Genomic DNA, 16,744 nt, shown 5'->3' on the forward strand with positions numbered 1-16,744 from the left:
GGATGTCTATATCTTTGTCAGTTTTCATCAGATCATGGAGCGGAATGATCTTAAACGATTCTCCATCAATCTGCATCAAAAATCTGAAGCGAAAATATCTTTAAATTTTTAGTTCGTTTTTCGGGTGGGACTCCCTTGAAAACCTGGGAATGTACAGGAAAGACCCATAGGTCCCACAGCGATGTATATATCTGTGTCACTTTTCATCCGATCCTTGAGTGGAATACCCTAAATGACTTGTGGATCGATTCCCTATCAATCTGCTTCAAAACCTGGGTGCAAAATATTTTTTAGATTTTTCTTCATTTTTTCCGATGGGATCCCTTCGAAAATGGGGAAGTGTGCGGAAGGCCCCTTGTGGCCCACTGGGATGTCTATATCTTTGTCAGTTTTCATTAGATCCTGGAGCTGAATACCTTAAACGAATTGTGGATCGATTCCCTATCAATCTGCATAAAAACCTGAGAGCAAAATATTTTTTAGATTTTTCTTCATTTTTTCCGATGGGATCCCTTCGGAAATGGGGAAGTGTATGGAAGGCCCCATATGGCCCACTGGGATGTCTATATCTTAGTCAGTTTTCATCAGATCCTGGAGCGGAATACCTTAAACGAATTGTGGATCGATTCCCTATCAATCTGCTTCAAAACCTGGGTGCAAAATATTTTTTAGATTTTTCTTCATTTTTTCCGATGGGATCCCTTCGAAAATGGGGAAGTGTACGGAAGGCCCCTTGTGGCCCACTGGAATGTCTATATATTTGTCAGTTCCTGGAGCGGATCATCAGATCATAGAGGAGAATACCTTAAACGATTTGCGGATCGATTCCCTATCAATCTGCATCAAAACCTGGGAGCAAAATATTTTTTAGATTTTTCTTCATTTTTTCCGATGGGATCCCATTCCCTTCGAAAATGGGGAAGTGTGCGGAAGGCCCCTTGTAGCCCACTGGGATGTCTATATCTTAGTCAGTTTTCATCAGATCCTGGAGCGGAATACCTTAAACGAATTGTGGATCGATTCCCTATCAATCTGCATCAAAACCTGAGAGCAAAATATTTTTTCGTTTTTTCCTCATTTTTTCCGATCGGATCCCTTCGAAAATGGGGAAGTGTACGGAAGGCCCCTTGTGGCCCACTGGGATGTCTATATCTTTGTCAGTTTTCATCAGATCATGGAGCGGAATGATCTTAAACGATTCTCCATCAATCTGCATCAAAAATCTGAAGCGAAAATATCTTTAAATTTTTAGTTCGTTTTTCGGGTGGGACTCCCTTGAAAACCTGGGAATGTACAGGAAAGACCCATAGGTCCCACAGCGATGTATATATCTGTGTCACTTTTCATCCGATCCTTGAGTGGAATACCCTAAATGACTTGTGGATCGATTCTCCACTAATCATCACCAAAGCCCTGAGGCAAAAATATTTGTAGAGTGTATGTCAACTAGCAAAAGTAAATAATTCCTAGCCAAACAATATGCAGAAGAGTAATACCGCTTATAAAGGACCATTCCAAGCCCGTCTAAAGCTTCATAATCTTCTTTTAATTCCCTGTCCCCAGCATTTCCGGCTGGCTTACGGTTCTCGGCACTTGGTTTTTGCAGAAAACACATTTCACTTACCAATAATGACTGCCGTGGGAGCAGCTGTTAAATGGAAATACCGGATGTGTCGAGTGTTTTTAATTTTCGCATGAGCAGTTTGGTTCCAGCCTCCCTGCAACCACCCAATTGTTTGCTTGGCGCATTATGCAAATTATAAAACTACAAAAGAAAACTTTCAGTTATGTTTTTCGGCATTTTTTGAAGCGCCACAGCTGTGTGCCAATTTCTGTTCAACGGGCTGAGGCTAAATCGGGAAAAATAGAAACGAATAAGCGCCTTTTTACGTACGACCAGCTTTTTCTTAGCTTTATTTGATATATAATGGTTTTACAATCGAAGACTTAGGGATCTAATACAATTCGATTCGTAGAAAGGGTGCAGCAGCAGGGCCCGTAGAAAAGTCTACCACAGCTATACGTAGGTCTACAGCTAAGCTACATAATAAATATGCCATAATCATGGTTATGAATATCATATACATGCTCGGGTATACGTCTATATAATGTGGATGTTCATATGTGATTCATACTTAAAACAGTATTCAATATGCAATCGCTAGTCCCTAGAAGATTTGGCTCGATTGGGGTGTGTGTGATTCGCTCGCTTGGGTGTGATGAGGATTTGTAACAAAAAACAAACTGGCGACTTAGACCACAATATATATTCAGATATAGATATATGATATAGCTAACCTCTAACAAATTCATAGCACAAAACAAAATAGCATAAATAATAATAATTTGTGACTTGGCTTACAATTCAAATTTAAATTCAAATCCAAATCGAAATCTTAACTTAAATTCAATCTTAACTAATTCGATTATTTTGTGTAATTTGGTTTCTTTGAGTGTTCCTTGTGTACCTTGTGTTGGTTGTGTTTCATGTGTTTTTTCGTGTATTTACATAAATGAACTACAAACCTAGAAAAATGAGTGAGATATAGATATCAACAAATCATACATTTTGGCATGTATTTATGCAGGTGTGGGTATGTGTTGGAGGGCGGAAACCCATTAGGCCGACTCATCTCGCAATGAGCCGATTATCCAAGAGTCCCAACAGCTCAGGCCAGCGATGTGGGCGACATTGTGGCACGTGTCGTTCTGGTCGGCGATTTGGTGGGCGTGGCGGCTCCACTGCTGCTGCCACTTCCGCCGCCGCCTCCACTGTTGCCATGCAGGCGGAACAGCTCTCCCACCGTAATGGCCACCTGGACAGCACCTTTTCCCTCGAGCACGTCGGCCGCACAGCAAATTAGATTCTAAAAAACAAAAGATTTGCAAAATAAATGTAATTTTCATTTAAGATTAAAGGAGGTTAAGTGGTAGTCTTTGTTTGATGTTACAGGACGATCCACAGGACATTTTTTCCTTATTCAAAGGATTTTTAAGGAAAAAATGTAAGCTTTAGATTTTTTTATACTTTTTTAGAACAGGTAGTTTCAAAAGAAAATAGATCATCTTGTAAAATAAATTATATTCGAACTCTCAGTTTTCCGCCAATGAGAGATATGGGATTGAGTCCCAACTATGGGAATTTCCCTCCACTCGCTGGTTGGTGTCTTTGCTACACACCATAATGTTACTCTAAAACTGTAATGGCTGGAATACAATATTTTTTACGTTTTTCATATATTTTTCTTTTTAATATATTTAGCAATTGTTTGACATTTTGTGCTTACTTTTAAATGCAACAGGTTTTGTATTTCATTTTCTTTTGGTTTGGAAGTAAATGCATGGAATATTCCTCTGACAAAAAGTTGTAGATTTCGATTTCGTTTTCGTAAGTGTATATGATGTTAAATATTAATAGATTATAAAAATTAATGACTGATTACAGTTGGCATTTCGTATAGCTGCCACCACGAGTGCTGGATCTTTCCACAATAATTTTGTTAGACAAAATATATACTTCTGGTTCTAGACTCTAGATAAATATATGTGTTGATCTTTCACTTTTGTGTTTGAGATTGTGCTTCTTGGAGAAATTTGATTAGCTTTCATTTTTTTTTCATTTCATTTTTCATTAAGTACATTTTAGGCTTTTGCTTAAAATAAAGTTAGGAATGTGGTTAGCACAAAGCGTAAGCTACGTCTATAAAGTTAGCTGCAAATCAGAGTTAGAGAAGGGCTTTCTGCTCCTTCGAACACACCAATTACTAATGGGAAAAACATTGCTTTCGAGAAGGATGAAGACTGCAGAAGATCCCTGTGGATCCAGATACAATATAGCTATAGATTATAGGCAGACTAGGGTGTCGGCGATCTGCAGTCAAAGGCACTGTTTTCTGGTTCTGGATTTGAGAGTTTTTATGTCATTGATGTGCATTGAAATCCTTAAAAAGTGTGTAATGTCTGGTCTGTGTTTAATATTTAACAAATGTCTGCTACTCTTCTTTGACACAATACTTTGTACATCGAAAGTACATAAGAAAAAGGTCTATTACTTTGACACATCTGTGACTTATACAGAGTACTATTGAAAAAATAGATATTTCTTGATTTCACTTTCAGAATGAGTTGGAATTGCTTAATGATTTCTGTTGATTTTCTGCTATGTCCTACATCTATTTCACGCTTTTCTACAACTATTTAGAGTGTCCCTGTCATAAAACTCCTCCCACAAAATCCTTCAAAGGTGTTCTCCCACCAAACTGTAACAATTCTCATTCCTGCCACTCTTTCTCTCCCTAAACGTATGTCTATTTAAATATTTAAATATAGTATATAGTTTTCGTGATGTCTTTTTGCCAAAATGGAACATAAATCGATTTCGTTTCGTTGTAACTTAGGTCTTAAATGTTAATGAAATTAGATATTTGGGTAATTGTTTTCCTTTCGAATTCAGTTCAGTTTTTCATAAAATTCTTAATCCAATTTAGAGTTCAATCGCTTGTACTTGAACTAGGAATATGTGGTTAAATGGGAATACTTCATCAAGGGTATGCACAATCTATAAAATAAATACTTAGATACTGCTAGATAGTCGCGAGATAATTAAATTAATGTCTGAACAAGTATTGTCGTTAAAGTAGAAAATAAAACTCAAAGGAACTAGAAACTGTAAGAAACTAAACAAAGGAACTTTTTGCTTAAAAAGAGTCTTCAGTGTTTATAGTTTATATTAATATAGTTCAGAATAGTAGTGCATACCCTTCTAGCAAATACTAGTTGCCTCAAAGTCTTTGGGTTGTCTCTCGATTAAATGCCTCAAAAGTTTCCTGTTTGTGGGTCTCTTAGATGTAGATCGGGTTATATAGAATAGAATATATAAATACGCGGCTTAAACCTAAAAGCGGTAAACAAAAAGCAGCCTCAAGAACTCCCTGTACCGAGTGGAATATCTGCTCCAACTCCGATACCCTATCTCTACTGGCAAGGCAAGGACATAGAAGCTATCGAAACTACATGGACTAGCCGGGCAGCGGGAAGAAGACCAGCCAGAGAAAGGTGGCTATGAAGACGCACGACAGGATCACGGTCAGGGTGTGGGAGTCGTGCTTCAACAGAGTTGCTCCAGCTTCCAGGGTCTTGGTCTTGATCTTCTGCTCCAGCTGCTTCTCCTTCTCCTTGGGCAGGTAGATGCTGAAAACCTCCAGCTTCGGTTTCCCGTTCCGCTGCTGCTCGAAGAACTCGATGCGCTTGCTGATGGCCTCCTTGTTGCTGGAGGACTTTTCCCTGGGGCTATCGCACTTCTCCAGCTGCTGCTCCTTCTCATCAATTACGTGGTAGTGTCCTGCCGGTCCAGCGGCGGCCACATCGTGCTCGTTCTCCACAATCGTGTGCAGTGTCCGGTTGTTGTTGTTGGTGCTGTGGAAGCTGTGCTGCCCGTGGGCGCTCAGCAGGTTCTGCTTGATCTTCTCGTAGGTCTTCTGTTTGGCCCGCAACAGCATCTGGCCCACTGTCGCCTTCTGCCCTCGGCCCACAGACTCCTCACCGCAGTCCTCAACCCCTACATCATCGGAGCCACCGTTCTCGTACAAGACATTCTCTATCTGCAACATCTGTTCTTGCTGTTGGCTGCAGGTTGTTGGCTCGCTGAAGTGCTCGTGCTCAAGATGTTCAACAACCGATTGCTGCTGCCGACGCGATTGCGGCTGATCGTGATGTTGCGGATTGTGCAGATGATGTAGTTGCTGGTGATGCGGATTGGCATCCAGGGCAATCAGAGCGGACACTGTTTGGAGTAGGGCCATGGCATTGGGCACTCTATCGTCCGTATCGTTATCATTGTCAGTATCATTATCGTTATCATTGTTATTGTTGCTGCTGTTGTGTTGCATGTTGCTGTTGCCGGCATCTTTGACATACACATCAGCATCATAGTCATCGTCAGCACGTGGTTGTTGTTGTGCCTCTGGTTGCGGTTCAATTGGCGGCACAACATCTTCACAGGAGCAAATCAACTCCTGCAACCAACACCAATAACAGATGCATCAGTTTCTTGTTTTTTTTGTATTTTTGGGTATATTTGGGAGTGTGTTTGTGTGTGTGAGGGTGTGTTTGAGTGTGTTTCTGTGTGTGGTTGGGACTTGGACTCTTAAAACTAAGCTACAGTGGTCTAGAACAAGAAGCTAAGACACCTTACACCCTAAATCTATCTAAGATGTTGGATACTAAATCTAAAAAGAAGGGTTGGATACAATGCCTTTAAAGTGGTTCCATGATATAATAATGCTTTCAACTTCAAAGGACATTGTATTTTGGGATCTTGGGATGAAATTGACTCTCTGAAGTACGCACCTCATCCACGCCTATGCGCCGGCAGGCCTCCAGGAAGTTGTCCACATTGCGGCGACACCTGGCCATGGTCAGCTTGTTCTGGAAAACAAATTCCAAGCATTATTTAAAGTTTAAAGTTTAAAAAATATGCATAAGAACCTACCACACCCGGAGATGGCACATGTATGCTAGCCACTGAACGCGGACGCACGTAGTTGGCCAAGTGGCAGAGTATGACGCCGTCGGTCAAGGCCGAGGCAATGTCCACCGGTAGTGTCATTTTCAAGCGTGTTTCGATAATCTGCAAGGACACCTTATATCAGAATCTAAAATCTTGTAAGTACACCCCCACTTACACTCCTCAGCTGCGACATCAGCTCGGTCTCCTCCCGCTGGCGGTCGAACTCCCGCCGCATGGTGAAGCTCAGCTTCTCGGCGGGAATGTCATGGTTCCAGGTCACCGAGCGGTGCGCCTTCACTGAGGCCAGTTTCGTGGTGGAGCTGACCGGGGACTTAATGGTGGTGCTGGTGGCTGGGCAGCCGACGCCCCCACTGCCGTTGGACGTGCTGAACTTGTTGGCGCCGTTCTTCAGGGGACTCTGCGGTTTCACGTAGCCGAGGCAGTCCGATGGAACGGCTGACGGAATGCCGGCAGTGGATGGTGGCTTTATTTCAGTGTTGCGGGAAGGAATCACCTTCTGGATGGGTTTCTTTGGTATGACAACATCATCGACTCCATTTCCGTTTCCGTTTCCATTTCCGTTGCCGTTGTGGCCGTTCTGGCCATTCTGGCCGTTCTGGTTCAGACTCGACTGTTTCATTATGGACTTTGGCAGTGTGCTGGACGCGGTAGAGCCGTTGGAAAGGCTCTGCGAGGGAGGCGGCGGCGGGGAGAGGTCCTCGTCGTCGTTGGGACTGTGGTTGGCATTCGGATGCTTCTGCTTGTAGACGCTGACCTCCTGGTTGCGCTGCTGCTTGAGGGCCTCCTTGTATTCCCTGGGAAAGAGTAGGATTAGGATTTGGTGTTCTTGAAATAGAAATCAAGTGTCCCCCTTACTTGTAGGTCTGAATCTGGGGGAAACCCTTGCCGGACTTGCCGTTGCTGGCGTGGGCAGTTCGCTCCTGGTGGTCCAGCATGATGTCCTCGTCCTGGTCCGGCGACGAACCGTTGCTGGAGCTCGAGTGCGTGTAGCTGAGCTTGCAGGGCGAGTCAGCGGGACTCAGGGTGAGGCTCTCGTCCACTATGGTGCTGGTGCTGGAGGTCAGCGAGGCGTCCATCATGTCCGCATGGGAGTGGACCGCACTGGGCAGCGTCCTAGGCAGAGTGGCTGCCGCCGAGCTGGAGACGCAGTGCAGCGGCGAGTCGGTCTTGGACTTGGCGGGGGCGTCGTGCGACCAGCGCTTGTCCAGGCCATCGCTGGTGCTATAGCCGGATTCCACCTGGTGCCTGCGATGGTTGCCTCCAGTGGTGCTCGCCTCGAGGACATTGCCGCTGGAGTTGTGCCGCGGCGCCCGTCGCAGCGTCGTGTAGCCGTCGTAGTTGCCACCCGAGCGAGAGCCCTTCTCGTCCTTGGTGGCCTGCGTCTCCAAAAACTTGAACACATGGACCAGGCCGCGCATGCAGAGCTGTGGAAGATCGGATGGATTAGTAATCTTCCAGAGAAGAGAGAAATTCCTTGGCTACTCACACTAGCTGGCGGCGAAGTCAGGGGATTGTTCTCCAGCTGCAGCTCCACCAGAGTGCCCATGTGGCGGATCTCCAGCGGCAGGCTGGCGATCCTGTTGTTGCTCACGTCCAGGGAGACCAGGCTCAGGCAGGTCAGCTCTCGGGGTAGATACATCAAGTGGTTGCTGCGCAGCGACAGGGAGCGCAGGGACCTCAGCTCCCCCAGGCGGGCCGGCAGGTTGGCCAGCTGGTTGTAGGAGGCGTCCAGATCGGTCAGGGTCTGGTCCAGCCGGCCCAGCTCGTCCGGCAGGGAGGTCAGCCGGTTGTTGGCCACCAGCAGCACCTGCAGGGGCAGGAAGCATATCTCCCGCGGCAACGTGGACAGCTGGTTGCTGCGCAGGTCCAAGTACGTCAGGGAGGAGAGCTGCTTCACCGACTCCGGGATGCTCCGAATGGTGTTGTGGTAGAGGAGCAGCGTCTCCAGGAAGGCGAACGTCGTCACCTCCTCGGGCAGCTCGCAGAATCGGTTCCGGGAGAGGTCTGTGGAGGAAACGGAGGAGGAAGCCTTAATTACAAAGTCTGTTGGAGGAAGGGGAGCGGTAAGTGAACCCGAACCCTGTTCCATTAGCCACGCACTTCTATGTGGCTCTCCCCCCGCCCTCGGCAAGCTGCTGACCCCAATCTGCCGGCAATTTGATTCGCCTTTTCTCCACCCACTCTAAGCTCCAGCAAAAGTCATCCAAATAGGAGTCTAGACAGGGGAGATACCCTGGAAGTTGCTTTACTTCTTCTTCAAAAGTAAGTCATTCCAAACGGATGATGACGTCGCCAACAAACCCTCTTTTTTCAAATGAAAAGTTTAACTTTAAATCACTCTGTCTGCCCTATTTCCAAGACCTATTCCAGTGTATCCCTTTCCATAATCCCCCCGAGAATTCCGACAGTGGGCCAGTGCGTGGAGTGAGCAATTAATTTAGTAAATGAATTTGCATGCGAAACGAGCACAAACAGTGCCAGGTCTGTGAGTGCTGTGAGTGCTGTGGGGGTGCGGTCGCACTGCGGGATAATAATAATGAATAACCAGCACAAGAGGTGGAGCCATGGAGCGATGGAGCGGCCGAAACAGAGACAGGAAGAGGTAGCAGGCCGGAGCAGACAGTGGAGCGTAATCAACGTGAAATTGTGCGTAAAGTTTTGGGGAAAAACGCGAGATTCTTTAGCCAATTGCTGAGATTAAGCAACGAGGGAGTGAGCCTTGGTTCCATGGGAAGCACGAGAGCCCAGCACTCTCGAGAACTACGTCAGTATTTGACATTCTGAACAAATTCCGAGATTCCACAAACAACCCAGAGAGCTCCAGGAATGGCGATCCGTTCCCTGAAGCGGATAGTCCCGCCCAACGCCCTGGAGGGCTTCTTCCTGGTGGTCCTGGTGGCGGGAATGACCGTGGTCCTGGCCATCCTCCTCAACATGATGATGCCGCAAATGGTGGCCCAGGGAACTGCAGCTGTGACACTCTACACCCTGCTGGGCTTCTTCCTCTACACGAACATCATCACCAACATGGCCATGTGCATCCTGGTGGACCCCCGAGCCGATCCCAAGCGCATGGCCCTGGAACTGGAGCTGGCCGGGGGCGGCAAGGGCTGGCACGAGTGCACCGAGTGCCAGATGTGGGTGCCGCCGCGCTCCCGCCACTGCCGGATCTGCGCGGTGTGCGTCCTGAAGCGAGACCACCACTGCATCCTCACCGGCTGCTGCGTGGGCCACCACAACTACCGCTACTTCTTCTACTTCGTCCTCTACATGTTCCTGGCCTCTGCCATCTCGTTCGTGGTGGGCCTGGACTTTGTCTACGTCCACCGGGCCGGCAACTTTGAGTTCTTCCCCATCTACGTGTCCCTGTTCGTGATCGTCATCATCATGTCGCTACTCTTCATGGTCATGTCCGGCTGCATCCTCTACAAGCAGTGGCCAGCTATACGGTATGGGGCTACCAGCCTGGAGGCGGAGGCCCACAACTTTCAGTACAATCTGGGGGTGCTGGGGAACCTCCGGATGTTCCTGGGCAAGTGGATGGTTCTGACCTGGATCTCGCCGTTTATTCCCAGTCCACTGCCCCTCGACGGCGTACACTGGGAGGTTACTAACAGGGAGGTAGGGGATTGTTTGTGAAGGAGGCACAACTTCCATTCCATTTCATGCCCAACTATGCCAAAACCAATAAAGTTCAAGCAGCGAGAAGCGAGCGATGCTACCTGGATGTTCAGTCAGAGACTTCAGCTTCAAGTGGCTCACTGGGCACTTGGGCCAACAGTGCGTATGAAATCGGGGATCTTAATGGGCTCATCGTTAAAGTTTACGAACCACAGACCAGTACCAGTACCAGTACCAGTCTGGGGGCCAACCTTCCGCACCCAGCCTCTGGCGTACTTACGCAACCGGGCCAGAAGGCTGTAAAAAAAAAAAACAAAAAACCAGAAACGCCAGAAAAACTGGCCAACTGGCTGGCTGACTGGCTAGACTGAGCAAGTGACTGATTGACAAACTGACTCCAGACTGTCGGCAGCCGGCTGGGTGATTTACGCACTGAGAGCAGACTTTGCAGGGCAGACTCACTCCTGGCACGGCTCCCAGACAAAGGCGGTGAATGAATGGGAGCTTGACATCGGCTTCTAGACATTAACCTGCCACTTGGAGGGCCACTGCTACTGCTACTGCTACTGCTTCTGCTGTTGCATACTGCATGAGCTTCACAATGATGCAACACACAAAGGAAGAAAGAGCTACACTCGACGGAGTGCTCTCCGACAAATAGGAGACTAAGTTTTCCCTTTAAATCCCTGATTACTCCACCCCTCAAAGCCTAAAATGAAAAAAGACTCCATTTTCCAGAATGCACATCCCTTTGTGTCCTTATATACCGACAAGTTGAATAAACCCTAGGATACGGTAGGATACGGAAATTGGATTTTCCCAAAGAGGAGCCATCAATGTGGGACAAGCACCGACTTTGTACTTTGAACCTGTCCCCCGACGACGTCGGATATTTTCATCTTTCTGACACCTGCTCGTCGTCGGCGCTCGTCCCGGCTCTGGGCTGGCAGCCTTCCAAGAGTTTCCACTCTATTTATCCCGCTTCTGCCCCCCAACTGGCTCTCGGCCAACTTCATCGCAATGCGACAGCCGCAAATGTGTTTTTTATGCCTCGCAAAATAAATCAAACAGCCCGACGCGCCAAAACAGCCAAAAAAGCGAACACCAGAGTGCCCTGTCACCCCATTTTGTTTTCATTTCAAAATTTTGCATTTCTGCGTCGGGGCCTGCGTTTGTTTGCCCACCTGAGGCTATCACCCCTCCCTCATAAGACCATAAATATTGCAGAAATTGTCCTCCAACCAGAGAAACCGCCAATTATCACAAAAAAAAACCGAAAAGGGTGCGGCTCGGGACTCGAAAAATGGAGGAACATGGCTCTGGGCAACGCCCAAGTTAACTCCGGGCCAGACAAAGGCGAGGAAGGAGCACACACGCATGGCCATGGACGAGGGGCAGGAAGGCGGAGAGATGATGTAAGTGGAGCAGGGTATGATGCCTCAGGTCTTTGGAGCATGAGACTTGCAGTTGGGGGAGGAATATTACAAAATGGAGATCAATTTTTAATCCAAAAAGGAAAATCATACATGGATTATAAATTCCTTGAAGGGAGTATGATTATTTCTAACTTTGTAACTGAAATTGTTGGCCAAAAGCCACAAAAACCGGTAGGAATACGCTTTCTGCCATAAACGGACGAGTACTGTTCCGATAAGACTGATGACAGAGTGATATAAAAATCAATTTTAAAGATAAGAGGGCTTCAGATACTTCTAGCTTCAGGGTCTGTCATAAATACAAAAAAAAACTAAACATAAATCCAGAATTTATGGAAATCTTTATAATCCAATACACCCTCGTATGCCCTGGAGCTCATATGGCAAGGACCCATATGGCAGACATTGAAGGGCGTGTGTGGCAAGCCCGGAAGCATCCAGAAATTAAATTGCTGGCGCTTCGAAAAAAAAGTTGGCAGATGGAGCTGGCTCTGGCTCTTGCTCTTCCCCTCTGGCTCCAACTCCAACTCCAGTCTAGCCAAGTGGGCGATGGCTTCTCTAGAGGGAGCACGTGCCAGACTCTATTTGGCTTTCGGGTCTTTAATTTTTCGCTTTTGGTGACTAACGATGCGGATGCCACTTCATGTCCGTTCATTAAAGCTAGCTGGCCATCAGAGTTATTGAAATTAATTTGATTGGCTGACATTGTTCGAAGTGGTGAGTCCAAAGTAGGGCGTCGAAATTAAAAACCATTACGGAAAGGGGTTGCTTTCTATAGAAATATAGACCCTGTTTGAAAATATTATTCTATTTGTTTGGAAGCCACTCGAGATCACTTTGTTATGTGGGCCAATGTCCCAATGCCCAGCTCTTGGAACTCTAATCAAAATAAATAATTTGGAAAATCGCGCCAGGCTCTCTCGCCATCAGTTGATTGCCTTCCGATACTGAAAGCTGGAAGCAATCAACCCACAGAGTCGCACTTTATCAGTCTGCTTTTAATTTCATGTCCAAACACATACAGTGCGCCCCCGATTTGTTTACTCTGGCCCTGGTCGCTGCAATTTCCTCGCCTATGAATTCTTCGCTCTTAATCACAAAACAAACACCCAGTTCTTTGCTGCTGCTTGCCAAGTAGTATAAACATTTGGGAAAACAAATATTGAAAATATTTGGAAGCAAATATTGATTGCTTGGCTTGTGTTTTTGGCCTGTTTTTGTTGCTTCTTGATGAATGTTTTTCTTTCTTAATTCAAAGTGTAGCAGCTGTGATTTTCTAGTTACAGAAATCCAAGGCAGAATGCAAATAAAGGAAAAAGTGGGGGTTCCGAACAATAGCAGTGAGGGATGAGGCTTAACTACTAGTGACTTGAAAGTAAGAGATCGAAACAAGCAAATACCTATTGAAATATATTTATTTTTTGATAGAAAATAGTGCCAAGATAGAGTTTAAGTAACAAGTCTAGAGAGTAACTAGTATATAGTAAAGTAAAGTAACTTCAAAGTAGGAGTTTGAAACTCTCAAATATTTTATTTATTATTTATTATTTTTTCTTCTACAAAATAGCTATAAGACAGAGCTTAAAAATCAATAAGACTACAATTTCAAACACCTCCTTATGTATGACAGTTCCCTTTTTCCAGAGACCACTGTAGACTCTTTGTAATTCGATCCAAGATCTTTGTTCCTCTATTTCTTTCTACGAGCGCGTGCTCTACCAGGCAATTAAGCAACTAGAACTGTGGAAACAATGCCAGCCAGAAGAATTAGCCAGTCGCCTGTTAAATAATGCTTACACTTATAAATTAATGAAAATGACTCAATGTATAGTTTTTTTCTCTATCTGTGTCAAGTTTGCAGTGCCCCCAATGATACCTCCAAGATATGAACATTGCGGGTGTGTGGCGAGTATTCGCATAAGTCGTTCAACCGCAGATAAGCAATTGCATTTGTTGATGAAATAATTTGTTATTTATAGCCCGCAATGGGCACAAAGAGATTGCATTTAGAAATTTGTATAATATGGAAAGAAATATACATAAGTTTCTTCTTTAAATTATTCAATTAGCTGATGGGCATTGAAAGTAAGATTTTCTGGCTAAGAGAGTCTTCTGTGGCTTGTAGTTTGATGAGTTATTGGCTTCACTTTTTCCTTACCTTCCTCTATTGAACATATTCCTTCTGGGAAGTGGCAGTACTTTGTATCTTTGTATCTTTTCCCTCGATTGCGCATGCAAGCCACGAACCGTGCCCGTGCAGTTTGAAATGCACTGGAGATAAGCGACGTGCTGCGGGGCTCGCATTTCCTCTTTTGTCTGCGCGGCAGTCGGGAGACTGGCAATAAAAGTACAAAAAAGCGCAGACTAGCTGTCTTTTTATGCCCCATCATATTTACAATGCAAACAGCCTCGGATATAAGCGTCAGATACACACGACAAAGGGACTATATCCCCACCCAGAACTATTCTTTGACTTCCAAAAAAAAAAAGAAATATAAAGAGAAAAAAAGAAAGACATTTCACTTAGCATCCTATAAATTCCGAGTATCTTTTGGTAAACAATTTATGTGAGAGATACATTTGTGTATCTTTGAGATACTTAATCTTTGGCCTTAAAAAAGCCAGGTGACCACTGCTGTCTCCGCTGCTGCTGCCTTGCGGTCTGCGCAGCTGCCGTTGCTACCTTCTTCCAATGACTTGGACTTCGCTTCTAGCTCCACTCCACTCCACTCCACTCCACTCCACTCCTGCCACTGGCAGCTGCAGTTTCGACCCGTTTTTCTCTGCCGTTCCGCTGCTTTCCTCTTCTGCAAGTTGCAATTATTTTAAACAATTTCCTGCCACAATGCTGTCGCTTCTCTCGATCGACTCTTGCCATTACGGGCTTTGTCTCTCTGTCTGGACTGCTGTTTATGGCTCTGTTTCATTTACGTGGCACGCGTGTTAATTAAGCGCCTCCGTGGAATGCAGTTCCACGGAAAGAATGCCATCAAGGAGAGTGTGGGTGGTGGTGCCTGGCAGCCACAACTTCCTCTTGGGGGTTGCAGGACATGCGTGCAAATAAAGAAAAATGAAAAGAAAAAGAAAAGGCTGCCTTCTTGCCATTGATTTCTCGGAAACCTGAAACCCTTGCCACTTGCGCCGGCAGCCATTAAGGCCAAGAGCTGTTGCCACCTCTTATGGTCCTAATGGGGGTGGCTTCATTGTTCTCAAAGAGGCAGCGGTTCTTGGCTCGACTTTATTTACAAATATTTTCCCCATGGATTAACCCTTAAAGGGGAGCTCCATCATATCCAGCACTTTAATTAGTAATTAGTCACGCCCTCACGGCTTATGACTCAATTGTCGAAAACAGGCCAGAAACGGAAGTCTCCATAAGAGTGGGGAATGGTTTTCCTATTTTGGGTTGATGGCCCGTGACCATAAGTCACGGCTAGTCACAGTCACGTACCAAAGGGAGCTCTGTCGGAAGCGTCTTTTTCTTCTATTTTGAATCAAAAAAAGCCCCTAAAACATGACAGATTGGCTCTCGAAGGGAGCCCCTCTCGCAATTAATCTCTGCGGTCCAAAAATAAACAGTGCCCGGCACTAACTTCCATTCCGGATACTACACGGATGGCATATATGTATACGGGGAAAAGCCAAAAACCCAAAACACAAGTGAAAATCGATGAGAGACATGTCCCGTGCTGAGAACAGATGTTCGAGGGTAGCACCCAGCAGCTGTGGCAGGAGGCAGGAGGCAGCCAGTGTGGGTGGGTGGCAGTGGGCTGTGGGCTGAGAGCAGGGTGGTTCAGGGTGGGTTTCTCCCATTTCCCATTTCCCATGCTGGTGCATATTTCGGCTCTAACAAAAACGAAAGTTGGTTGAACTTCGACGAAATTTTCCACGCCGGCTGCAGTGGCAAAAAAAAAAAAAAAAAGGAAAGAAAGGACATACAGGAAGAAGAAACACGAATAGTGCCGGAGAGCGAAAAACGGCGGCAATATTGTCCTTGAGAGCAGCAGCAGAGGAGAGCTGGAGAGCGAGAGCGAGGAACAGGGAGGCGACTGCCAGGCGAGCACCCTCTGCGGCTGCTGCAGATTATTGATTTTCGCGGCACGAAAGGAAAATTCGCTAATGCAGCTGGGAGAGATAAGGAAAAGCGGTGGAAAACGCACTCGGAACACATCTTCCTACCATCCTTGGAGGGCCGCGCCCTAAACTCCGATATAAGGAGTTCCAGGCTAGGAAAGGGCTGTCCAAGAGGGCTATCTCTCACTGATAACATGACGAGATAATAGCTCTAAAAAGCAAGTTCCAAGGACAAACATTACAACCATTTTCAAACCCTTAAACATGGAAACACTCCAGGACCAACCCTTAGAACTAGAATTATAAATTCGCATCGCGCACCTGCTATTACGGTGTCCGTGAGCACGTACTTCGTGCCCGCTTTGGGAAAGTCCTTCAGCTTGCGATTGGTCAGGATCAGCTCGCCGCTGAAGTGCGCCTCCTCCAGGATCCGCTCCAGCGACCGCGTCAGCTGCGAGTGGCTCAGCAGGGCGGCCGACGTGGATGAGGAGGTGGAGGCGCCGGCCGAGGCATGGCCAGCCCCAGTGCCGGAGTTTCCTGATCCCGACCCAGACCCAGATCCAGGATATGAGGATGAGATGCTGGTGCTGCTACTGACGATCGCACTGCCGCCGCCGACGGCGACGCTGTGGAGGCGCTGGTAGACCGTTGCTGCCATTTCCCGAGCGAGTGGGCGTGGTGGCACTCGCACACACACACAGAGACACTGCCTGGCACTCGCACACCGACACGAAGGCGGACAGACGCTCGAATCGGCAAGAAGTGCCGAAAAATAACAAACTGGCCACTAAAATCACTCTTCTACTCGAAGGCACGCATCTCGAGGCTTTTCCGTTCAGTTTTCGCTCATTGATAATTTTTCCCGGAATTGGATTTTCTTTTGCGGCTTCCTGCTTCGCCTCCCACACACACACAAGCGCACGCACACAGTCACAGGCGTTGGAGCGGCGCGCTATGGAAGTCAACCGTCGGTCTCGGGAATCGAAAAAAAACGAAAATACAAACGAGAAAGACAGCTGGGGCCCGCCATTAATGTGACCAGCGGCCATGTTTGTCCATAATGGCGGCTAAGATATGGCCACTC

The 16,744-nt window shown here is 46.5% G+C and overlaps 2 protein-coding genes across 4 annotated transcripts; one reads left to right on the forward strand and one right to left on the reverse strand.

Annotated features, from left to right (window-relative positions):
• Positions 1-1,883: 1,883 nt before the first annotated feature.
• LOC6497921 (leucine-rich repeat and calponin homology domain-containing protein) lies at positions 1,884-16,689 on the reverse strand. Of its 3 annotated transcripts, XM_001961679.4 has the most exons (8): positions 15,982-16,688; positions 8,016-8,533; positions 7,385-7,953; positions 6,684-7,323; positions 6,491-6,628; positions 6,349-6,426; positions 5,043-6,014; positions 1,884-2,867 (listed from the first exon to the last, which is right to left on the reverse strand). In XM_001961679.4, exons 1-8 carry the CDS (start codon positions 16,316-16,318, stop codon positions 2,670-2,672), a joined length of 3,450 nt encoding a protein of 1,149 aa, XP_001961715.1. In that variant the 5' UTR covers positions 16,319-16,688; the 3' UTR covers positions 1,884-2,669. The 3 variants fall into 3 exon arrangements, with proteins under 3 accessions (XP_001961715.1, XP_014761893.1, XP_032307382.1); XM_014906407.3 differs by lacking the exon at positions 5,043-6,014 and having other exon boundaries at positions 15,982-16,685; XM_032451491.2 differs by lacking the exon at positions 1,884-2,867 and having other exon boundaries at positions 3,240-6,014; positions 15,982-16,689.
• On the forward strand, positions 9,310-10,262 carry LOC6497612 (probable palmitoyltransferase ZDHHC24). Its single transcript, XM_001961680.4, has one exon. It carries the CDS (start codon positions 9,356-9,358, stop codon positions 10,166-10,168), a length of 813 nt encoding a protein of 270 aa, XP_001961716.2. The 5' UTR covers positions 9,310-9,355; the 3' UTR covers positions 10,169-10,262.
• Positions 16,690-16,744: the final 55 nt, after the last annotated feature.

Source organism: Drosophila ananassae, chromosome 3R, assembly GCF_017639315.1.
Source record: "Drosophila ananassae strain 14024-0371.13 chromosome 3R, ASM1763931v2, whole genome shotgun sequence".
Lineage (NCBI taxonomy): Eukaryota > Metazoa > Arthropoda > Insecta > Diptera > Drosophilidae > Drosophila > Drosophila ananassae.